At 34.1% G+C, this 25,966-nt stretch overlaps 2 protein-coding genes and 2 pseudogenes across 2 annotated transcripts; all 4 read right to left on the bottom strand.

The window, feature by feature from the left end:
* On the bottom strand, positions 1 to 4,635 carry LOC18598122 (putative glycosyltransferase At5g03795). The gene is made up of 4 exons (XM_018122399.2): positions 4,081 to 4,635; positions 3,006 to 3,262; positions 948 to 1,293; positions 1 to 854 (listed from the first exon to the last, which is right to left on the bottom strand). The coding sequence occupies exons 1-4, from the start codon at positions 4,432 to 4,434 to the stop codon at positions 171 to 173; spliced, it is 1,641 nt and encodes a 546-aa protein (XP_017977888.2). The 5' UTR covers positions 4,435 to 4,635; the 3' UTR covers positions 1 to 170.
* Positions 4,636 to 13,955: 9,320 nt separating this feature from the next.
* On the bottom strand, positions 13,956 to 14,979 carry LOC108661909 (putative glycosyltransferase At5g03795 pseudogene; annotated as a pseudogene).
* A 3,826-nt stretch (positions 14,980 to 18,805) lies between these two features.
* LOC148762368 (putative glycosyltransferase At5g03795) lies at positions 18,806 to 19,468 on the bottom strand (annotated as a pseudogene).
* A 538-nt stretch (positions 19,469 to 20,006) lies between these two features.
* Positions 20,007 to 23,585, bottom strand: LOC18598119 (putative glycosyltransferase At5g03795). The gene is made up of 4 exons (XM_007027500.3): positions 22,975 to 23,585; positions 22,219 to 22,496; positions 21,076 to 21,424; positions 20,007 to 20,961 (listed from the first exon to the last, which is right to left on the bottom strand). Exons 1-4 carry the CDS (start codon positions 23,374 to 23,376, stop codon positions 20,278 to 20,280), a joined length of 1,713 nt encoding a protein of 570 aa, XP_007027562.3. The 5' UTR covers positions 23,377 to 23,585; the 3' UTR covers positions 20,007 to 20,277.
* Between the last annotated feature and the right edge of the window lie 2,381 nt (positions 23,586 to 25,966).

Raw genomic sequence — 25,966 nt, 5'->3', positions numbered from 1 at the left:
TTAATAAAAATACCATTTATCACAAAAAAAAAAGATTTGTTTGCAATTACAAGTTAGCTTAACTACATCATCAAATTGCAAAACAATTTTCTTTAAATTATGTATTCCGTTACGCACCGGCTGGGTGGAAACTTATTTTTTTTACAGAGATGGAGTAGTCTATTAATTCATCAATCCAAAATATTTCCAGGTTCATTACTGACTTTGACATTCAATCTTCTAAGCCAAATAGAGTGAAGGATCATATGGAATACATCGAACCTCTTGGGAGTCACATGCAACTCGAAATGCCTTCTCACTTGGACAACTCTCTTCTGCATTGTTATAAACTGCCTTTCTGGTATACTCATCAATATTTTCTTCAGATTTGGAATATCTTCCAGGGAAACCATCACAGAGAACATCTTCCAATTCAAGACATCACTAAACGGCGGCACGTAACTTTTCGAAATCAGCACTGGAACACAGCCATTGTACAAGGCCTCAACAACTCTCGGACTCGCAACTTCATAACCACTGGGGCAAAGGCAATACTTACTCTGCCTCATTAGGTCATAGTAAGGTACTCGTTTTGGAAGGTAATTGTGAACTCTAATAGCCGGATCCTTTTTCTCCCAATGCCTAAACAGTATTGGTCTTACAAAACCGTGATTCCCCCCTGCAAAAAATGCCAGGATTGTACGCTGTGACGGAGACGGCCCGCCAATCAAGCCCTCTAGCCTACTGCTTTTAAGACTAATTTCAGGAATGGATACGTCCTTCATGGGGTTGAACCTTTCGGAGGTGTTTGCATTGCACAGAGCACGGATGGAGTTTTTCACTAGATCAGGAACGTAAAAACTAGTTGCAGGCCCCTGAAACAAAACTGTAAGTAGTCAGAAATTAATGGAACATTATTTTAGCATCACAGTTCTGTTCTCTACTGTAAAGCCGAAAAAGCTAATTACCCAGTCATGGCAAGAAAGCATGAAATGGTCAGCGCCAAGGCTTCGATTCCAGAAGGGATATTTCCCTGCAATAACGTTTACATAGTCTAAGACGATCCCCCCTAAGCGTTTCATAGGCGTACCCCGCACCCAATTATATTGGACCATCCTTGTTACGCTGTAAGGAAGGTAAAAGACATGGGCTTTCTCAGGATTGTAGGTTCGGAACTTTTTATTAACCTCCATCTTATTGATAAACTGTCCTTCCATAGTGTACAACAGCCTGCACGGACCGTCATGAAATAGTGGAAGCTCCCCTTCTTTGTAAACATATATCTTGAACTTTTTTTCCATTTCCAGGTAGCTCCTGTCATTGCAAACAAGAAGCAGAAAGTCCTGGAATTAGAGTAGGAAGCACTACAATATAGTAAAAACCATGAAAAGTTCTCAAGTACACAAAATAGTATTGAGGTTGTTTACTTACCTGGAAACAAAAGGCAAACACTGACCTTATTTCCTCCATAAAGATATAGTGAAAAATTGAAACATTTGCTTACTTAATTTTATTCTAGTGGGAATGACGAACTACGAAATTACTCTATCCTTTGCATCTAAACTGCAAAATCAAGTCTGGTTTAGTTATTGCTCCAAGTGCAAGTGTTGCTAAGATTTTTTTTTTCTTAATGCTATGAATTTAGCTAGGAAATTGGATAATTAGGAAATGGAGAGGAGGTGAGGTAGATGTTAGAAAAATATTAGAAACAAAGGAATATAAAACTAGCAAAAGCAGTAATTGGTCTGAGGCGTGGTATCACTGTCCTTAAGAATAATTTTTGCCCTTTTCAGAGTTAAAAGTTGGTGCAAAAGGACTGTAGCGGTTGTCTTCTATTATTCAACAGACCCTTCCTTATAGTTTGCACAAATTATTAACAAATGACAGGAACAGCATAAAGGAAAAAAGAAGAAAACCCAACAGAGAAAGCTTAAGAGAAGAAAAGAGACAGAAACTTGGTAGAGTTGGACTTTGATTTAATCAAAGGCTGAAAAAGTTTTAAAAAAATAAAGTTAAAGTATAAAAAGTCACTTGGGCATATGAAGTTTTAACTGTTTGCCCCAATCTTGTGTGCACGCGAGCTCACTCTATTTTTCTTGATTGCAACAAGCTCATTGTTGGTTTCTCAATATAAGACATTCACTTTTTATATATTTTGACAATGTAAAATATTTAAATTTTATGAAATATATTATTTTTTAACAATAGACATGGGCTGCAATTAACAAGGCCACCCTCAGCTCATAGGCTTGAACTGGGCGACTCTTAATATCCACCACCAAACCCACAGGCTGCCTTGATTGCACGACTTTTGGGCTACAAGACAGGGCCTAGATTTGGGGTGAGGAAACACTTACAGGTCCACCCTGTATTTTCACGAGTGTCCAAATGCAGGGCATTCTGACATAAGACAAGACTAAGGTATTGGGAAATGCAGAACCTTCGTAGGCCATGTTTGCCTCAACAGGGCTTGTTGTTTCTATTGGATTCCCATTGCAGTTGGAGTCGCTTGTCTTTTCTACAGATTGTAGTGCCTTCCATTAGCTTGACGGGGTGGTCCAATAACGCGACTTGAAGCATGCAAACAAATTTAGCATCACTCCGACGATGCAAAATTCATGTGCGTGGAGATAATAACTCCCCTATCGCAGCCTTGTGATCGACAAGCCGAGTTAAGCTTGGATGGAGATTAAGTTGAGGATGTTTGATACTAAATGAGTGGCTCTTAACATTGCTAACTTCGAAAATGTTTGGAAATGAATTATTTCTACTTTTACAGAAGATGCATATCGATGATTGACAATCACCCCTAAAACTCTCTTACAACAAACAAACTACTGATTTTCAAGTTTCATTTGGGAGTAAAACAGAAATTTGTATTTTAACTTAATAATAAAGGGATTGACTCGAAAAATGATGTAAATATATATATATATATATATGTATATGTATATATATATAATTCTTGAGCAAAAGAGAAGGAGAATATGAAATATGCTAATAACCTACTCAAGATGATGGGATACCTGTGAAAGAATTTGGCATTCCTGTAAATGGGGCCATTGGGGATGTAATCAGGATCCTGTAATTGACTCCCGTTCATAGCTTTTTTAATGGCAGCTCGAGCTTTCCGTAGACCATCTTCCAGCCTATCCAATTTAGTGTAGACTCTTCGTCTTCTGTGCTTCAAAGGAGGATCAATCGATTCATTTTCTTTGAGGGGTGTGGTGGAGCTGAAGTTTTCGCTTATTGACATGTTTGGGTTGTCTTCATTTCTGCCGTTCTATTGAATTAATCATAATTAAAGTCACTAAGCAAACCATATAATTTAGGAGGGAAGCATTGCATTGACATCAAGTGAAATATTGAAAAAATCCAAATCCTACTCACAATTCGTCTAAAATTTCTTACACTAATTACTTAAGGGCAAGTGTTACTCATATGATTTGCATGCCCAAGGAATAATGAAGTAAGGATGAATAAAGGATATGTTGTCAACTTTTTTTCTTTCTCGATGTTCATATAGTTTAATGATTAAGCCATTTAACTTCGTTATTTTTAAACTTTTTCCAATAAAAAAAAGAATGTTAAAATATTAATAATGGCACCCTATTTGTGTAAGAATTAATGACTTTGTAGATAATAATAGGGAGTGGACAATGATGGTTATCAGTAATTATCCTTTTAAACTAGATGATTAAATACCTATTGCATCAATGATGCCTAATAGAGTAATAGGAGTTTGAGTTATCAGAATGTAAAAATTTAATAAAGATTTCATGATGAATCAGAGAAATTTAAAATCAAGTATATGATTTTTGATTGGCATTATTTTTTCTGATTTGGCAGAACAAACTCAATCAACGAGGAACAAAGAGATCACTAACTTCAAATAAAGCAAAGGGAAAATACACGAAGTCATGGACCTAAATCCTTAAGTGCTTATGAGAATCAACAAAATTAAGCTAAAAATGTGGTAAATGACAGCAAATTAAAGAGATGTGGTTCTAACTTCTAAGCCATCATACTAAAGCAATTGATAAAAACATAAGCGCCATAGAATGTAAGAAACTGTCCATGAGAGAGAAAAAGAGCTCTTACAAACTGCTGAACTTGCAAGGACTGAGCATCAATTGTTGGAGAAACAGACTTGCTAAGGGCAGCCTCATCTGACAAAGCTTCTTTCCTGCTGTGATCATCCACCGACACTACCACCTCTGAATGCAAATCTACTGGACTATCACTTTCTTTTGCATGTAAACTTGGCCTCTGTACTGCAGCTAAATTAGTGTTTGAAGAAGATGAAGTAGGGACGGCATAAATTAAAGCCCAGTTGGAGCGTCTTTGAACAAAAAGGGAAGCAGAACCTGACACCAGAATCGAAAGCACTGCAAACAGAATGACCTTCAATGATAATGAAGTTTTGGCAAACCAATTCTTGAATCCTTCACCCATCTCTCCTTCTCAAGGAGTTATCTCAGAATCTTTATGTGAAATAATGGAGGCATGTTTGCAACCAACACACAAAATGAGTTGGGTTTTTAGGAAACGGACGAAAACAAAATGGTTGCACCTCCAAGCAGGGCAACCCTGTTTTCCCTGCTTCATTATTTATCTGCTTTCCTATTAGCCAATTTTCCAGTTCATATACTCATTTTACTGCTTTGAAATTGATGGTTTTTATATAGTAGTGCACCATCAAGGTCATCTTCAGACTCTCAAAATTGTGGCTGTTAATTCTTATCTTTTATTCCTTTTATTCCAGTACTCTGTTTCATTTGTTTCTAGCTAGTAGTATTTGCTTCTTGGTTGCACATAAATACTTGCAATTTTTTTATTAAACAATAATAATGTTTTATAGGGTTACATTTAGAAATCTATTGAATAAAGAATTCTAAAAAATGTAAATTATCTTTTAATGAAAGTGATTCAACAAAATTAAATTTCTTACCTCTACATGAGATAAACCTTATAACTATATTAGTTTATTCTTATAATCGCTATCTATAATCAACAAGAATTATTTAAAATGGTAATGCAGAAATAAAAGCAGCAAAGGTGTTCTTGCATCAATTAATTTGGTGGGGGGGTGATAATTGAATTCTTATTCATTTTCTAAAGAATCAGGGAAAGCTGGGCAGTCCCAAAACAAGAAGTAATTGGCTAAAATAAACTGGCTAAAACAGGCTTGATTCCAAGCCAAAATATCTTTGTAACCGTGAATGAGAAATTACATATGCACCTTCACATCTTGACCACAAAAATACAGCATATAATTAGAAAGCTCAAACTGTCATAAGCATCAGAAATGGAGGATAGGGAAGAGACGGCGCACATGGATGAGTATGTGTCTTGGTATTCTCTCATTCAGGAATCAGGGTATTACATGGTAGTATTTATATGTACATGTATACAATTAGTGAAGAAAAAGTAAAACTAAACACTAACTAACTAACCAATGATTACTTCCTAACTGAAATTTAAAAGCAAAATAAAAACACTGCGTATTGAGCTTCTGCCTTTATTTAAATGGTGATTTTTTATCCTTCTTCTCCCTTTCTTTTCACAAGCTGATATACTCACCTTTCTTCACTTCATTTGTGTTTCTTCATTCTTCCAACATTTATTTGAATCACTAGCATAAGGGTAATGTCTAACACTCCCCCTCAAGATGAATTGTGAATGTCATGAACATTCATCTTGTTCAATAGATTATAGAATTGTCTCGGTTGAAGTGCTTTGGTGAAGATGTCTGACAACTGTGACTGTGTTGAAATATGCAAGGGGTTAATCAATCTAGCTAATACCTTATCTCTAATGAAATGGCAGTCCATTTCTATATGTTTTGTCTTCTCATGAAGTACATGATTTTTGCTGATTTGTATCGCTGATTGACTGTCTGAGTATAGGTTCACAGTTTCAGAATGATTAATCCCAAAATCAGCCATTAAAGACCTTAGCCATATGATTTCACAACAAGTTGCAGCCATTGATCTGCATTCTGCCTTTGCTGAATTTCTTGCCATTACAGACTATTTCTTTGATTTCCAACTCACCAAGGAATCACCAACGAAGATGCAGTAGCCTGTGACTGATTTTCTAGTGTCAAGGCATCCTGCCCAATCGCTGTCTGAGTATCCAAATATTCTTAAATTGCATTTTTGACTTCATTAATATTCCCTGACCTGGTGCCTTTTTGATGTACTTCAGGACCCTGTGAGCTGCTGCAAGGTGATGAATGCCAGGCTTCTCCGTGAACTGTGAGAGTACCTGCACTGCATATGAGATGTTAGGTCTGTTAAATGTCAGGTATAGCAATTTTCTAACTAGTTGTTTGTAGCTTGTTGGATTTGTCAACTTGTCTTCATCATTGAATTTTTCCAATTTGTGATTATAGTCGATTGGTGTACTCACAGGCTTAGTTCCAAGTAATCCTTGTTCTTCCATAAGGTCTAAAGCATATTTTCTTTGGCATATTGATATGCCTTCTAGTGATCTGGTAATCTCGAGTCCTAAAAAGTATTTTACTTTACCAAGGTCCTTGAGTTTGAATTCTGACTTCAGAAATTCTTTGACATCAGACTCTGCTTGGACAGAATTGCTTGCAATTAGTATATCATCAACATACACTAAGAGAGCTATAAAATCTCCATTGTATGTTTTCATAGTGAATAGTGAGTAATTTGAATTTGTTTGTTTGAAACCAAATTTTTGAAGTGATGTAGTGAGCTTGGAATTCCAGGCTCTTGATGCTTGCTTGAGCCCATAGAGAGACTTGTGTAGCTTACAAACTAGCCTTGAATGACTAGGACACTCCCCCTTGATTACATATCCCTATGGCAGCTCCATATATACATCCTCTACTAGTTCATCATTCAAGAAGGCATTATTCACATCAAGTTGTGATAAATGCCAGTTGTGTGCAGCTGCTAACACAAAAAATACTCTTACTATTGTTTCTCTGGCCCACTGGGTTGAAAGTGTCTTGGTGGTCAAAACCTTTAATCTGATTATATCCTTTTACAACCAAACGTGCTTTGTATCTCTCTACATTGCCATCAGCATTCAGTTTTACCTTGTATACCCATTTGCAACCTATTACATTACAGTTGGAAGGTAATGGAACAATGCTCCATGTACCATTATCTTCCAATGCCTTCAATTCAACAGTCATGGCATTTTTCCAGTGAGAATGCTTGATTGCTTGTTGGTAAGAATTTGGTTCAGAAATTGCTGATAGAGAAGTGATGAATGACTCATTAGCAGGTGATAATGGGTGGCAAGATAGGTGTTTAGTGATTAGATGTGCAGTAATATTGTTGGTTTGAAAAGGTAAGTCTAGTTGGTAGGCTTCAAGGTACTTTGGGATATACTTTGGTTTGAAGCTTCTTCTAACTTTTGTTTGTGTGTCATTGGTTATGATTGCTTCAGGTTCATTAGTGCTGCCAGTTGCAGAAGTACTAACAGAATCATTGACCTTATCAAGGGTATTTTGGTCCAAATCATTCACAGATGATATTGAAGGTTGGTCATTGGGTGAATTACTGTCAAACTCTGTTCTATAAAATAATTACGACATCATTTACATGCTCAATAGAATGTTTGCATATTTAGAAAGTTCGAGAAATCGTTAAAAGACGATATTACCCCTAATGGTATCATTAAGTTGATTAAGCCTCGAACTAGTTCAAATAGAAATTTTAAGGTGAAATTAAGAGTTTCATGGTCCAGGGATGACTTAAAATAGTGATTTGGAGTTCGATGATCAATTTGGAGTCAAACCGAAATTTTCACTATCTAGGGGTAAAATGATCATTTGCCACTTGGAGATAAAATGGAAATTTTTAGAAAGATTTTTTTGGTCCATTTAACTTATTGGAGTATGATTTGAGGTTTAAAAGTGAAAAAGTTTAATTCCGGTGATTTCTGGAGTGTAGGGGTAAAATCATAATTTTTCCAATCGCGGACAAAATTTGAGATTTTGAGAGAATTTAGATCACATTTGACAAGTTGGAGAATGGTATGAGTATAAGGGATGAAAAATATGTCTATGGGTAATTTTTCAGTTTTTGGGGTAAAAATATAATTTTTGACTTTTAAAGGGGTAAAAGTGTAAATTTCAAAAATAACTTCACCAAGACTTTGGATAAGTCTGAGAATTTTATCTAAGTTATGGATGTTTGAAGGAATAATGTGTGGTGGAGATTTAAAGCTTAAAAGATAAGAATTTTAAAAAATAGACCAATAATGTAGTGACATGTGGCAAGTTTAAATTATTATATTATTTAACTATAAAAATCAGCCCACACCACCAATTTCTCTTCATTTTGGCTGGCCATAGCAAGAAAACAAAGGGGAAAAGAAAAACAAAAACCTATGTGGAGAAATTCAAGGGAAAATTGGTGAAAATTCAAGGAAACAAGTGACAAAAGGTAAAATTTCTTGATTTTGACTTGTGATCTACCTTTCCCATGTTTTTCTCCTTATTTTTCATGGTTAGATTTCATGTTTTCATGGTGAATTCATGGCTGCCCAAATGGGTATGGAGAGAGAATGAAGTTAGATTAATTTGATTTTAAGTTATGTTAGTGTTTTAAGTTAGTTTAGCATATTTAGAAACAAAACAACAAGAAAAGAATTCATTTTCCTCCATTACCATTGTTGGCTGAATTTTCTAGGGGAATATTGGCTGCTGATCTTGATGTTTATTTGAGGATTATGATGAATAATGATGAATTATGAGCCTAGAAAAATAATGAGAATTTTCGGAGCAAAAATACGAATTTTTACCCACTAGGGATATTTTCGTAATTTGCTATCGAGACTGATAATTTGCACCACACTGAGGAACATTAAGTCAATTTGGGTGCAATTGAGGTATAGAAACTGAAAAAAATTAATTTGGGATTAAATTGGACGCGTTAGTAATACACCGAGCCTGAATTGATTTTATAATGGTCAAGCATTAATGTGGTGAATTATGTATTGTACATTGTGGATAGGTGGTGAGCAAATTACACTGGTAAAAGTACAGAGATTGTGCTTGAAGACTGGGGTTAGGAGTATATCGACTCCTAGAACTGTGAGTGGACAATTTATTGTCTTAAATATCTAGAGTAATTATATTTGTTTGATGCTTTTATTAAATAGTGAGTTTAAATTAGAAAATATTATGTTTTCCAATTAAAATGTTTTTTTTAATAAAAATGAGATTTATTTTATACTGATTTTGAAATCAAATATTGTTTTGGGAAAATTGAGTATATGGAGACTGTGTTGAAATTTATGATTTTATATGTTATTGAAATTATGGCTTATGACATTATGGTAGCATGATGACTAAATTTTTCGGGTTGGCATGAAATATGTGAACAACTTTGGATTGGTCTCGGTAGACTGAATTAATTTTAATTGTCATATTATGCTACTAGAAATTTTATGGGTCTGGTGGTATATTAAACGGTCACTACAGTGGTGGGGGTTTCCGTGGACTGCCTATGAGAGGGGCACGGTAACCCAATTATATACTTACCTCCGGGGGGAGATATTGGGTGAAGTATCTCCTGAGGTATGATTTGAGTGCACCTCACATTCGGGCCACCACGTGAGAGTGAGACTCAGCCAACGCCAAGAAACGACTGTGTGTCAGATGTGAAAACATGTTTTATGGGTATGGGTCATTGAACAGCCTTGGCGGTCTTAGTGGGATACCTTGACAAAGGTACTCGCGAGAATGATTTTGGCATGGGCCAAGTTTAAGAAATTCATAAGCCGAGAAATTTTGATGAAAAGAAATTGTTTGGTATAGATTGAAACGAAATTTGTGTTATGAACATTATTAAAATATAACGTTTTTATATTGTCTCAATCTACTCGGCTTTAGATGCTTTTGATGGTAATTGTTTACTCACTGAGATTTTATAATCTCACCACTCTCAACTCTCTAAATTTTAGGCTCAAGATAGCTGGTAGATAGCCGATTGCATCAAGGACTTTAGTTAGCCTTGCATCAACAAAATTGTAGGTTCACAGACTCGCACCTTATTGGTTAGTTGGAGGCTCACATGTTACTGTAAAAAAAATTTTATACTTCAGTTATTTGCTTTAAAGTACGTATGAATATATTTAGCTTTTACACTACATAAATTAAATTACGGATTTCTCTATAAATATTATTTTTTTTATAGAAAATAGAATATTTTATTAAATATTATTATTTTATTCAAACAATTATAATTTCATTTCAAATAATTACTTTAGACAACAAAATTTACTTTTAATTACAAAACATGTGTTTTTCACCTACACACCATGTTTTTGGCGGATTTTGGTATTTTTGAAGAAAAATGACGAAAATGCCCTTATGAGCCAGAAAATAATATTTTGTTGTTTTGCTTTGAAAATAACTTATGATTTCTTGAAATGTGAGATTTAATAACTGTTGCTTACCGGGGAGATGCGAAAGTTGATGCTAAGCCTTGCGGGGTTCCGATCGGCATTCGGAGTAATGAATGCTTATCGGGACGTCGCGACGGTTGTCATGGATCCAATGGTAGTTTCGGGTCGTGACAATTACATTCAGGTAAGTGTAATTCAACTGGTGGAGGGTTTTGATGTTGAAAAATCTGTGAATTTTGTTAAAAAAGGTCAAAGTATCTACTATGTGTTTGAGGTGTTTGATGAAATACATGTTTTGGTACATTATGCTGCAAAGTTTGGAAAGGAAAAATCTCTTCATGAAAAACCACATTTCTTGAAATCAGGACCCTTTGTGCATTCAGATCATATACTTTGAACCCTTTAACATTGTTTGGGTATCCTAAGAATATACATTTACTGGCCATTTCATCTAGTTTCTTTTTGTTTCGAGTCAAGGTAGATACAAAACAAAGGCATCCAAAGACCTTAAAATGTGCATAGGAAGGTGGTCTTTTATAGAGCAGCTCATAAAGTGATCTATTTTTGAGGATTTTGGTGGGCACTCTGTTGATCACATGTATTACAGTTAGGACTGCATCCCTCCAGAAGCTGATTGGAACTTCTGAATGAAACATCAGACTTTTTGCTACCATCAGTATGTGCTGATGTTTTCTTTCAATAGTCCCATTTTGTTGATGATCCTTTACACAAGACAATTGATGGATTATCCCTAACTTAGCAAAAAAATTTGTGAGCCTAAACTCTTGACCATTATCAGTTCTTATGCATTTGATTTTTAGATCAAATTGTCTTTGAACAAAAGCATTGAATACATGTATTATGCTAGAAACATCTGTTTTACTTTTCATGAGAAAAATCCATGTAAAACGACTATAATTGTCTACAATGGTAAGAAAATATCTCTGATTGAACAAAGTAGGTACCTCATAGGGTCTCCAAATGTCAATATGAGTTAACTCAAAAACATTTTTTTGTATTTTGAACAGGAATTGGAAAAGGTAACTTTTTTTGTTTTGCGAAAGGGTAGATTTCACAAATGAGATCATTTGAGCATCTAATACTTGGAAATTGTTGATTTATTACACTAATCCTTTCCAAAGGAGCATGTCCAAGTCTGAAATGCCATAAATCAAAAGTCCTATGCCTTGCATTGCAAGCTCTAACTGGTGAAGTAAAAGGAAACTTGACAACTTTATCAAAACAGTAGCTAGACAAGTCTTGCTATTCTTTTCTATCTTCCATCAAATGTAGTCCTGAAGAGGCTTTAGCTACCCTAATCACAGTCCATGAGGGAATGTCTTGGACAATACAATACATGTTAGTGAATAGAACACAAGTTGATTTGATGCTAGTGAGTTGACCAATAGATACAAGGTTAAATTTGAAGCTTGGTACACAAAATACATCATTCAAGGTTAATAATGGGCTGAGTTCAATAGTTCCTATATGAGTCACCATAGCTCTCCTATTGTTTGGTAGCTGTACAAAGCAATTAGTGACTGGTTTTGTATAAGTAAAATTTTCTAAAGAGTATGAGACATGACATGTTGCACCTGAGTCTATTATCTAACAATTGTGTTTCAACATGAGAGAATTCACATGAGGCATATTGTTTAGGGTATTAAAACAAAGATGGCCAAAGACAATACTTGCAAAGGTTGAGTTGGCTAGTGAATGTTTTGTCTGTTGGTTATTTACAAAGATGTTCTTACCTTCACTACTGGTCAATCTATTTTCACTCAAAATTTCCATCAACTTGTTGACTTGATGCTGCAGGTTAGACATTTGGGACATAGTGCTTATTCCACCAAGGCCTTCCTCCTACTCTATATGAATTTCATCTGTTGATAGATCACTCCCTACTGATACTTTGTTGACAGTTCCTTTTCCTTGCTTACATTATTCTTCCCTTCAGTGAATTTAAAATCTCAGGGAATCCAATGATCCTAAAACACTTTTCTTTGTTGTGTCCCTTCTTGCCACAATGACTGCAGATCAGTTTGTTCTTAAACTTCTTCTTTGTGTTTGCTGTGTTGAGCATTGCAAAGGTTTCAAGCACAAGTTGAGTTTGAAGTAACATATTTCTTTGTGCCTCCTTCCACAATATCAGTCTATTACCTTATCAAGTTTTGGTATGGGATTCATAAGTATGATTTGTGACCTTATAACTAAAAAGGAATCATTTAATCCATTCAAAAACTTGAAGACCATATCCTTTTGATACTAGTCTATATATTTTTTGAAGCATTTTGAGTTGCACTTCTCATATACGCAGTGTGGCAGGGGTCTGTAGTTCCTCAACTCTTCCCAGATACCCTTAAGTTCAACAAAGTAAGTGTCCACTGAACGTGTTCCCTAACTGATATTCCCAAGTGTGCATAACAAATTACATGCTCTTGTATCGTTTGGCTAAGAAAAGCTATGTTTCAGGGTGTTCCAGATCTCCATTGCAGAATCCATGTAAAACACGATTGATGCTATGGGAGGGCTAATAGAATCAAGTAGCCATGCTACTATAAGATTGTTACATCTAATCCAAGAAGGGTATAGTGTATATGTGATTTTAGGTTTTGGAATGTTTCCATTGATGAAACCCAACTTGTTTCTGATGGATAGAGCCAAAAGAAATGATCTGCTCCATGCAACATAATTACTTATGATGAGCTTTGGATTGATAATGACTGATCCTAGGTGATTAGTTTGATGAAGATAATAGGGAGATTGAGGATCTCTTATTGGTGAAATTTGGGATGAGGTTTGAGATCTTTAGGACCTTCACTGGTTCGAATCAGCAAACATAGACATGACTCAAGCTTAATGAGGAATAATGAAGAGATGATACAAATACTAAAGATATGATGAAGTTAAATAGTAAACGATACCCAACAAATGTAAGGTGAAAATAGGTTTAGAGATTTTCCTTTACTAGAAATAAATCAAACAGAATAGAGCTAATCACCATGGCACCAGTAGCTATTCCAAATTTAGCACCTTTACTCAAACTTTTTCTTTCTGCTCTGATACCATGTCAAAAGCATCAGAAATGAAGGATAGGGAAGAGACGACGCACATGGATGAGAATGAGTCTTGGTATTCTCTCATTCAACAATCAGGGAATTACAAGGTAGTATTTATATGTATAGGTATACAATTAGTGAAGAAAGAGTAAAGTTAAACATTAACTAACTAACCAATGATTACTTCCTAATTGAAATTTAAAAGCAAAATAAAAACGTTGCGTATTGAGCTTCTGCCTCTATTTAAATAGTGAGTTTTGATCCTTCTTCTCCATTTCTTTTCACAAGCCGATATACTCACCTTTATTCACTTCATTTGTGTTTCTTCATTCTTCAAACACTTATTTGAATCACCATCATAAAAAGGTAATGTTTAACACAAACTCCAATGATCTAGTGCAATCGTGCTTAACTGCTTCATCCAATGGCAAGAGAGTGTTCCTGACTTATGTAACCCATTCCTTAATAATTGACTAAGCAGATACCTCTTCACAAAGACGAAATGGTCCAATTGATTCATCAATCGAAAATCTCTCCAACATCATTACTGAGTATTCTACAGTTTAATCTTCTTAGCCAAATTGAATGAAGGATCATATGGAAAACATCAAACCTTTTCGCTGGAGAATTCAACTAAAAATGCCTTATAAATTGAACTATTCTCTTTTGCATTCTTATATATTGCCTTACTGGTATACTCATCAAGAGTTTCTTCAGATTTGGAATGTCTTCCAGGGAAATTGTCATAGAGAACATCTTTCAATTCAAAACATCATTGAATTGCGGCATGTAACCTTTTGAAATCAGCACCGGGACGCAGCCATTGTACATGGCCTAAACAACTCTCGGGCTTGCAACTTCATAACCATGCAAAGGATTAAATCATAGTGAGATACTTTGGTTGGAAGATAATGGTGAACTTTGATAGCTGGATCTTTTTTCTCTTAGGGGTCAAAGAGTATTGGTTTGATAGCCGACAAGACTATGATTCCCTTCTGCAAAGAACCCAGGATTGGATTTGGACGCTCCTGTTATGGAGATGGCCCGCCAATCAAGCCCTCTAGCTTACTTAGTCGAAAATTAATTCTTGGAATGGATATGTCTTTCCTAGGATTGAACCCTTCGGAGGTGTTGGCATTGCATAGAGCATGAATGGAGTATTTCACTAGATCAAGAACGTAAAAACTAGTCCCAGATCCCAGAAACAAAACTGAAAGGATTTAGAAATCAATGTTACAATATTAGTTAAGGATCATAACACGAATCTATTTCTTATAGCCCTTTTAGCTCAAAAGATTTCTTTTTTCTCATCAGATGTGAAGTAGGGGAAAGCTTACCCAATCATGGCAAGCAAGCATGAAATTGTTAGTGCCTAGGCTTGGATTCCAATATAGGTGTTTCGTAGTAATAAGTATGTTTACATAGTTCAAGACGATCCTCCCTACGAAATTCAAATAACCGTTGATATAAATTAATTTCCACAATTCCTTGCATTAATTACCGGTGTTGTAACCCCAAGGTTTTTATTGACCCATTCTATCATTACGCATGATGGATTTGGTAGGCAAAACTACTATTCATTGTGTCACGATAAGGGACAAGATGGACCCGAAACCCTAAACTCTAAAAGAATTAATAAAAATTAAGGTAAAATACCCTAACTCCCTAAGTTTTGATCAAAAGTATACGAAGGTCCATTAGTTTCGAAATGGACACTCTGCTCCAAGACTACAAACACCGTTAACAGAAATAATAAAAAGATTAAAATATTTTTTTATAAATTTAAAAATTATTATTATATTTTTTAAAAAAAATAAAGAGCTCCCCAAATGAGGGTAAGGGTGCACCGATGCTCCCTTAAGGAGCCCAATCGATGCTCCCCAATGGAGAGCTTTTTTTTTTAATCAATAGAAAAATAATAAAATTATATAATTGTAATTATAAAAATTAATAAAGGGTAAAATTATCTTTCTACCTTTGCCACATCTGCAAGTTGATGGAAATATTAATAGTAGACAAACGACAGCACCTATGTGTCTAGTGAAAATATTTTTTGGGGTGGAGTATCTATTTCGAAAACTAATGGACATCTATGTAATTTCGATCAAAATTTAGAGGGATCAAGGTATTTTATCTTAAAAATTATATAATTGTAATTTTTAAAATTAATAAAAGATAAAATTATTATTTCAATATTATCACGTCATCAAACTAATAAAAATACTAACAGTTAACTAACAACTGGATCTATGTGTCCAACAAAAGATTTTTTTTAGATAGAGTATCCATTTCGAAAACTAATAAACCTATTTGAAATTTCGATTAAAACTTAAGGGATGAGAGTATTTTACTCAAAAAAAAAACCTTTAATTAGCCTTTTCTTTGAAAAATCTCAATTTTACCGTAATCACTCGAATCTAAACAGCACGGTGTAGTAAGTTTTTAAATCCAAATCACGTAATCTTCAAAAAATTAAATTCAAGATATTAGTACTAATGGCTTAGAGTGCCTTTATATATATAGTCTTAACAATCATATTTACATTTAATGTGAGATGGGTTATCACAATTTTACTTACTTAAATATTTTATGTCCAAACGACACATCACAATCACAATAAATACCCATTTCACAAGGTTAGATCTCTTTTTCAACATAAGGTCAGGATCAGCAGTGGAGCGTGCCCTCTCAAAATTTTTAAAAATTTTGATATACCTGTCAAAATTTTTAAGAATTTCTATATATTATATATATTTTTAATGGTTTTTAAAGTTTTTATTTTATTATTATTTTTTTTTCAATTCTATTCTATTTACTTATATTCTTCTTTAAGTTTCTACGAACAAGCAACCATGTTTTTCTTTTTTTTCTTTTTGACTACGTGAGTTCTATTTTTTACTTGTCATGTTTCTTTTTTCTGTTATATGGATTTTATTTTTAATAATTTTAGTTTTTAAAAATTAAAAAATTTTATGTAATTTTTAAATATAAATTTTAGCATTGCATTATTAGTTGTTACTTAAAATTTCACTAATATATCATTTTTTTATTAATCATGATTATATAAGAAGAAATTATTTTGACTATATCTTTTTTACACGTTTTACGTTTCATTATTTTGAGTATTTAGTCTTCAAACAATCCTGATTATATAAGAATAAATTATTAATCTTGTATATCATATTTAACTATTTATATGTTATGAATTATAGTTTTATATTTAGTATTTAAGTTTAAATAGAAATAAAATAAGAATATTAGAGATTGACTGCATTAATTTTTTAGTTGTTTATATTTAGAAAGATAAAAATTCAGAATAAAATGAATGATGAGTTTCTTGTAAATAATTTAGTTGTTTAAATTGAGAAAGACATTATTAGCTTTTATAGTACAGAGTCAATAATTGGTTAATTTGAATCCAAAAATATTCGAGCACAACTTTTCTATAAAAAGTATTTGGAGAACGGGATTCGAACTCTACTTTTTTTGAGAAGGAGATCATACGCTAATCAATGAGCCTAATACTTAGATGTGTCTATTATAAATCATTTGATTGTTAATGATTAAGTTCAACACATTAATTTTAAATTTTTTAACTTTTATTTCTTTTTATCTTTGATCTCCTCAATAAAAATTGGTTAGCTCTACCTTGGTTAAGATGTCATTAGCATAATGTGAAAGCTTCTACAAACCAGCATATGCTTTGATATCAATTATAATGACCCTAATTCAAACATAGCTGATCCAACAACTTTTAAGCTTGAAAAGTAAGACCCCATTCCCCAAGTCGCTTTAAGTTCTCAAAAACTTAAACTCAAGTTATCAGTAATAATTGACTTAAACTTTTACATAAATTTTAACAATTATATTCACATTTAATATGAGATACTTAAACTCAATATATTAATAATCTATATGATACAATATTATTGTTGTACTAAAATTTATGCTTCTATTTAATTCAAAATGTTATCAAAGTTAATGAGAAAAGATATTCAGTTCGGGAAAATTATAAAGTCAAATATTTTATTGAATGCTATATGAAATATTCTTTTTCAATTAATTTATATCAAATATGAATCAAAATAGAAGTATGCTACTCAAACTGAAGTAGCATTTTAAAATCATCATGACGATTTAAATAAAAGGTAATTTTATTACTACAGTAATATTATCAGTGGTGATTTAAAATCACCATGTTTGGTTTGATTTTGAATTGTAATTATAAATTATTGAGATTAAAGATGATCATATGTGATATCAACTAAAAATCAAAAATCATGTTGTATAAAATACCAAAATAATCATACTTTAAAAGTAAATTGAAATATAGTAATAAAATATCACATTGACACATAGTATATTGTATTCCCATAAATTCATATTTATCTCATTTTTTTAGATATATAAATCACTTAACTCATGAATTATAGATGAGAGCGGTTTACACCTTTCAAACTCAAAGTCGGAGCTGAACTCAACGTGGTCGGACATAAGTTATTAATAATTATTAAAATATTAAAAAATATTTTCTAATATATTTTTAAATTAAATAAAAATAATATCTTTATTAATATAATACTATCTCCTAGACCGAATATTACCAAACCTAAAAATCAGATCCAGTAGACACTACTGCTCATGCCAGGGACTGTCTTGATTGCATAACTTTGGGCCGCAGACCAAGGCCTACATTTGTCGTTGGAAAACAGGTCCGAAATACTGTAGGTGACCAATCGCAAAGAAGAAAAGCACTGGCTTGTTGTCTTTCCGGCACGTTTTGTGCATGAGAACCTTGCTTTTGTTATAATTAACCCTGTTCAGTGTTTAGCCATCCCCCGGTGGACCTGCTCTGTTTTTGACATTTTGTTGGATTCAGATCGCGGTTGGACTTCCTTGTCCCTTGTGCGGCTTCTAGTGCCTCCTACTGGCATCATTGGGTGAAGCTGGGGCCCAATAAAGCGACTTGGGGAATGGGGGCATAGTAACGAATTTAGCAAAGCAAAATTCATGTGCGTCGATGGAGATAATAACTCTGCCCATTTCAAACAAATGGCAAATGTGACAAACGTACAAATCCTTGGATTCGTTTTTCAGATTGAGTTGGGGTTCTTTTGATGCTGAACGAGTGGCTCTTGTTTTGGTTACAGCTGAATAAGAGGAGAGAATGTTTGGACATGAAAGTATTCTACTTCTCTGGATGATGATAACCATTAACCCAGTAGTTGAGCTAGAGTACTTACTCTGATCAAAATGCTTCACCAATTGTTAGGAAATTGCCAGACCTACTATTCTAACAGCAACAACTTGGATTTCCATGTTTCACTGGTACTAGAACTAAAGTTTGTAGAAGTTGACTTAATCCAGATTTTAGTTTTAATTTTTGAATTATTATCATGCACATTAGGTGATTCCAAGATGAAATATGCCAAGTTACTAAGGTTGATGGGGGTACGTGTGAAAGACTTTGGCGTTCCTATATATGGGGCCATCGGGGCTGTAATCAGGACCCTGTAATCGACTCCCATTCGTAGCTCTTTTGATGGCAGCTCGAGCTCTCCGGAGACCGGCTTCCAGCTTATCGAAATTAGTGCCCACTCTAGGTCATTTTGGCTTCAAAGGAAGATAAAAAATTGATTCATTTTCTTTGATGGATGCGGTGGGGTTGGAGTTTTCTCTGCATGTTGATTTGTTCCATTCTATTTCAGCACCAACTGGTGGAGGAATAGAGTTATTAATGGCAGTCTGATCATTTGACAAAGCTTCTTGTCTGCTTTTACCATTCACCGTCAATAACTCCGAACGTAAATGAGCTGGACCATCCTTCCCTTTCGCCTGTAAAGCTGTTTGCTTTACTGCATCTAAAGTAGTTGTTGAAAAGGAGTGACTATAAATAAAAACCCAGCTGGAGCCTTCTACAACTAAAAGAGAAGCAAAACCTTTCACCAGAATCAATGGCACCACAAACGGTATTAGTTTCAATGACGATGATGACAAGTAGTGGCAAACCAATTTTTAAGCCCTCCCGCCATCTCTCCTGCTCAAGATTTAACTCAAAATCTCATGCGAAACAGAGATTGCTTAGCTGCCATTACCTTTCTATCCGTTCTCTTTCTATTTACACAAGTTCAAAGACGGGTGGTGATTTTAGGAACAAACAGCCAAAAACAAATGGTTGCAACTCCATGCAAGCCACTTGACCTCGTGTTTTTTTTGCCTTATTATTTTAGTTCCTGGTAGCAAATCTTTGGCTTTCGGGATCAGTTTTTTTTACTGCTTTGAAAAGGAGGGATAATATAGTGCACCACGAAGGTATTTCACTGCTTTGAATGGCACTGAGGAGACCATTTCCCAAGCATGTAAATCGGTATAACTTTGGTCGATTACATTGTAAAGGCATCCCCTGCATTTTTCATTTTCTTCTTTGGGTGGAAAGAATGAAACTCCGTTACCATCTTTAATTTTCACCGTATCAGATACGATGCTACTATATTTTCTTACTGCAAGGGACAAATCTCCCGGATGCATTTTCAGAGAAAATTGTTTGAGCAAAATAATGGTCTCAAATGATGAGGGATAAAAGCTCACTTTGCCCATCACTACGAAAATGCTACAGATTACAGAGACTGAATTTCATCCAGCAAAACTACCCATGAAACTTTACATGACGTGCACAAATCTCACCCAAATGCCTAATAATATCAACACCTTCAAGGTTGGAAAAGGAAATAGAGCAAATAAAGACACATTTACGACTCTACAACCAATTTTGAATGTGCTAGACATGATTAATTATTACTTGAACTAAAAAAATCTTCCTGAATTGTCCATATATTATTCATCAATTGGGCATGACTCCATGATCATCACTGATCCTAACGTTCAGTCTTCTTAGCCAAACGGAATGCAGGATCATATGAAAGACGTCAAAACGCTTAGGAGGAGAATTGAACGCAAAATGCCTTCTTACCTGTAACACTCTCCTCTGCATTCTTATATACTGCCGTGACGATATCTTTGTTAATATTTCCTTCAGTTTGGGGATATCATCCACTGAAACCACCACAGAAAATGACTTCCATCTTAAAACATCACTAAATGGAGGCACATAACTTTTTGATATGAGCACTGGAACGCATCCATTGTACAGTGCCTCAACTATCCTTGGGCTTGCAACTTCATAACCACTCGGGCAAATGCAGTATTTACTATTTTTCATCATTTCATAGTAATTGACACCTTTTGGAAGGTATTTATGTACCCTAATATCTTCATCCTTGCCCTCCCAATGCTCAAGGAGTATAGGTCTTATAGGGCCATGAACCCCTCCTGCGAAGAAGGCTAAGATTGGACGCCGAGATGCAGATGGTCCACCAATCAAACCAGTTAATTTTCCAGTTAGGAGATTGATTTCTGGAATGGAGACATCCTTGACAGGGTTGAATTTTTCAGAAGTGTTTGCATTGCATAGGGCACGAATGGAGTTCTTTTGTAGGTAAGGAAGGGAAAAGCTAGCTTCTGGCCCCTGTTTTGAATTGAAGCTATATAAGTTCTTAGAGATTTCTTGTATTGAAGTCAAAGTCTCAAGCTCAAATCTAAATCAATTAAGATTCTGAAGATAAAAGTAATGAATACTTACCCAATCATGGCAGGCAAGCATGAAATGGTCAGCTCCAAGGCTTCGATTCCAATATGGATATTTCTCTGCTATAAGATTAACATAGTCTACGACTGTCCTTCTTATGGGACTAAAATCACGAGAGTCACGCAGATAAACAAATCGGACCATCTTTGCTACACTAAATGGGAGGTAAAAAACATGAGCTTTCTCGGGATCTTTGGTTTGGAAGTTGCTATCAACATCCATCTTATGGATGAAATTTCCCTCCATGGAGTATATGCTCTTACAAGGACCATCATGAAACACTGGAGGCTCCCCTTCTTTGTAAACAAAGATCTTGAATTGTTTTTCCATCTCTAGGTAGCTCCTACAATTAAAAAGAAGTAAAAAAAAAAATCAAGGGAATTAAAACAGCAAGTGCTCATCAAAGAACCTAGGTCCAAATTACACCATATGGTAATTGATTTTGAAGCATGTTCATATCATATTGCGCACTACTGTCAGCCTTGGGCCTACTAAATTTTGGATTCGCCCTCAATTTTCCATATAGCAGGCCCAACCACCCTTGCCCCAGTGGCCATTTCACATGTTTTTTCTGCCTCAGACTAGACTGGGGCTGCCTGGCCCCCTTTTGCCCTCGACTTTGTACCTTCCATGGGGACCTGAAACTGACGTGTCCATGCACTAGGCCCGCGCAGCCTCTAAACACTGTTAGTAATTTTGATTTGATTGGGGGTTCCTGCGCGTCCTTGTGGCTCCTAGTCTTTGCGTATGGAGACCCAATACTCAAGTAAATCATTCTTATTGCAACATTTAATTCAGTGACACATAACTAATCAGACAAAGAAGAAGAAGAAAAGTATAACAGAAAGAGATATGTTTACGTTTTCATGATAAAATTTCAGTTCAACTAATTTGGCTCCATTCATTTTTCTGATTGCCCTTTAATAATTTCTAATTGATGTTGATTTTTGTTATTAATTTCTATACTTTTCTCGATTCCCTTTTGACACGGCCAAGCAAAAACTGATCACATCAAGGTCTTTTTCATTCTTTTCTAAAGTTAGTGAAATAATTTCCAAGTTGGAATAAGAATGAAAAATGGTACAGAAAAGAAAATATATGATGCGTTCCCATTGAGTCTAATTAGCAGATCGGTACCTGTGAAAGGCCTTGGCATCCCAATACATAGGTCCTATAGGGACATAATCGGGGTCCTGCAACAGACTGCCATTTTTAGCTTCTTTTATGGCGGCTCGAGCTCTTTGTAGACCTGCTTCAAGCTTATCCAATTTGGTCCGCACTTGTCTACTTTGATTCAAGGGAAGAGCAATGGATTCATTCCGGGGTGTTGTCGTGTTCTGAATCCCGGTCATGGATGTATTTAATCTATCTGAGTCGGGAATGGAGATATTTAAGCTCTCTTCCTTTGTTTCATTCTGTTCAATTCATTCAACGTGTGAGTCACATAGGGCCAAACATTAATAAAATCATATCTGTTTTTTATTTGCTAGATAAACCAAATCAATAATACTAAACAAAGTATAGCAAACAATAATAAGGGACTCTGCCAAGCATGTTTCAAAAGAAAAATAAAATTGAGAGAGAAAGCTAGCTTTGACCAGCCACCTTAGAATGCCACAAGACTTCAAGAACTGAGGCATCTAGTTAAGGATTGAAATTGTAAATTTTAGATGACTTACTGTAATTTGTAATCGATCTAAACTGTTATACTCAAGTTCTTTGTTACTAGTTTTTCAAAAAAATAAAAAAAAGGGAGAAGGCCGGCAAGAATAGATGGTTGAAAGTGACTAGCATTATATCCTTATTCAAAATCTAATCTTCCTAAGAATAGAAGAAGAAGAAAAAAAGGACAAATACCACAAAAGAAAATTGCATGAAACAGAAATCACTCACTAATTCTTGAATTTGGGTCACTGCTTCAACAGCAAGTGGTGGTGAAGCTGGACGATTAAGCGCAGCCTCATCTGACAGTGCCGCTTCTTCCAAGCTGCCATGAACATCCACCGTCCCCACCCTCGAACGCAAATCTAATACTTTTTCACTTCCTTCTGCATGTGCAACTGCACCAACCTTCTCGCTACCGTTTGAAGCAGCAGCAGCAGCAGAAGAAGAAGAAGAAGAAGGAAGGCTAGAAATCAAAACCCAAGTTGAATTTTTAGGAACCAAAATAAAAACGAAGAATGATACTAGAATCAACGGAACTATAAAGAACAGAAGCTTGATTGATGATGATGATGATGTTGTTGTTGTTGTTGAGAAACAACATGCAAAGCAATTTTTGTTCCCATCACCCATCTCTCTATGTGTTTTTCCAGGGAAATTTCCTATTAACAGACTCTATCTAAAACCTGTTTGCTTCCAAAATCCTCATCATCATCTCTCTCTCTCTCTCTTTCTCTCTACTTAAAGAGCCTTTTGTTTTTTTTTATTCTATTAAAAACACTTTTGGGATTGTTTGATAAGTAAGAAACAGATGGAAATAAAGGGTTGAAACTTCATGCCAAGCGCCCTGCAGTTTTACCCTCTTTATCCGAGTTCGTCATGCAAATTTTTATTTTCCAATTCCGCCCTTCTCCAGTCACCGATTCTCTATTTAATTCGCGGTTCACGCGCCTTTAAGCCACGCGCTGCTGCTCTGTTTTCAGATCTTATGTCTCTCTTCCAGTAAGGAAATTTCTTCTCATTCAAGAATACCCCGTATGCATGGTAACTTGCAATTATTATTATTCGACATAATTCCTAAAAAATCTCTAAAATATTCAAAAAATTTTAAATAAATTATTATTCTTTTATTAAGTTTAATTAAATTTTTATATTCTTATTTGAAATAAATAAGTCTTTATAATTGATAATTGACTGATTATTGTTAATTAAAATATCATTTGTTATTTTATATCACATGATACTAATGTGCATACTAATATATCATAATATGTGATATGATATAATAATATAATCACGTGTTATTTTTCACACATCATCTACTGTAATGTTAATGTCATGTGGTCATAAAAATAATAAGTGGTGTTTTAATTAATTATTTATGTGGTTATAAAGGCTTATGTAATCTAAAATAATAATACATGAATTTGATTAAATGCAATAAAGAATAAAAATTTATTTGAATAGTTTAAAAACTTTTAAAGTATAATATCTTATTAGTTATTATTATTTTAATTTTGACAATGACTTGTGCAATTCACAAATTTTCATATATATTTTAAATATATGTCCTTATCATACTACTTAATTAAAGTATCCAAATTTTGATTTTTTGTTTCACAAAATCTGTGATTAATAAGCTATTCAATATCTCACATGCAGTAAATATACCATAATATCATTAAATATTAACTTAGTAATTTTAGGATTACTTATGTCTAATTTTCACAAATATATAAGCATGAGAATTAATATATAGTGACTATTTAGAAAATTTTCTAGTTTATTGTTAAGTATCATCAATTAATTCATAAATTGTTATTAATTAAGTGTAACTAATGAATCATGTCATATCCTCATTATATATATATATATATATATATATAAATCAGGTAAATTAAGTAAGTTTATTATCCATGTTTAACCATTAATTATATGCAAAAAAATTGTACTAAAGCCATTCTTTATAGTGATTCTACATGTTTTGATTTATAGGGTTCATATGAATTCTAAAATGGTTAGAGAATAAAAAAATATTCATCTTTTATATTACTACTATGATACAACCAAGATACAAAGATTTTTATGTAAATTTTAGTTTAACAGTAAAAAAACAAAAACTAGAAACATGCAGTACTTAGATGTCGAGCCTCATAACTCAACAACAATAAAGTTAATATTCATGCGCAAGATATTGAAAGGCAATTAATGGCCTTTTGTCTGTTCTTTTGTATTTTCATACAAAAAGGTTATTTTGGTCTTTGTGCTAATAATAATAATTTCAATCTTCTCGTGTATGCACCCCTCTCCCATTTAATTATTTTGGAACGGTGGGAAACCGGTAGTCTTTGTTAAGACTTTAGTGAATGCCAAATTTGAATTGAAAGCATTGCTACGAGGCATCAGCACCCTAAATTTGTGCATGTCATCATTGCCCCCCGACATCACAATTCACATGCAAAGAGAGGAACAAAATTCTCATTTCTCCACTCATCAAAACAAATATTCAAAGTCAGTTCAATGTAAAACTCCGTCGTTTCAATCAGTTGTTGGAACTCACTACTTTCTTAAAGAGTTTGAAGCTGTAATTATTATTGCTGCTCTAATAAAAGTTTGGTTTACTTACCATTTTCCAAGAAAATAGAAAAGTCTCTTCCATGTATATGTTTTATGGTTAACTGGTAAGTGGTAATTAGTCTCATTGCCAATTTTTTATGCTGTTTTGGGTTTTGGGTAGCTTGGTGGCTGATGCATCAACTTATTTTGCTAGCTATTGGAAACTACATGACTGCATCTTGTGCAGTTGACAAGGAACTCAGGATTTCAATTCCCACTTATATGACTTTTTACCTTTTTTTTTTTAAATAAAAAAGTGAATTACTTATTTCGCCATTTCTGTTTTAAAATAACTAACGTTTTAATAAAAATTGATAGTTTGATTACACAGTAGTTAACTTTTAACGATAGTCTAACATTAATTTTCACGTTAATTAATTTTTTAATTATGTACGTAAATAATATTATGTGATAAATGAGTTGATATAGACATGTTACGTAATTAATGTTAATTGAGTCCAGAAAACCCATGTCAGATAATTGTTAATTTTTAATGATTGAGGGAATAAAATAACAACTTTGATAAACGATGATGATTAAAATGAAACTCTTCAAAGTTGGATGAACAAAGTATAAACTCTCTAAAAGTTAATTGATCAAATGATGT

The sequence above is a fragment of the Theobroma cacao genome, chromosome 5 (genome assembly GCF_053813885.1).
Source record: "Theobroma cacao isolate CCN51 chromosome 5, ASM5381388v1, whole genome shotgun sequence".
Taxonomy (NCBI): Eukaryota; Viridiplantae; Streptophyta; class Magnoliopsida; order Malvales; family Malvaceae; genus Theobroma; species Theobroma cacao.
This window is presented reverse-complemented; position numbering and strand designations above follow the sequence as displayed.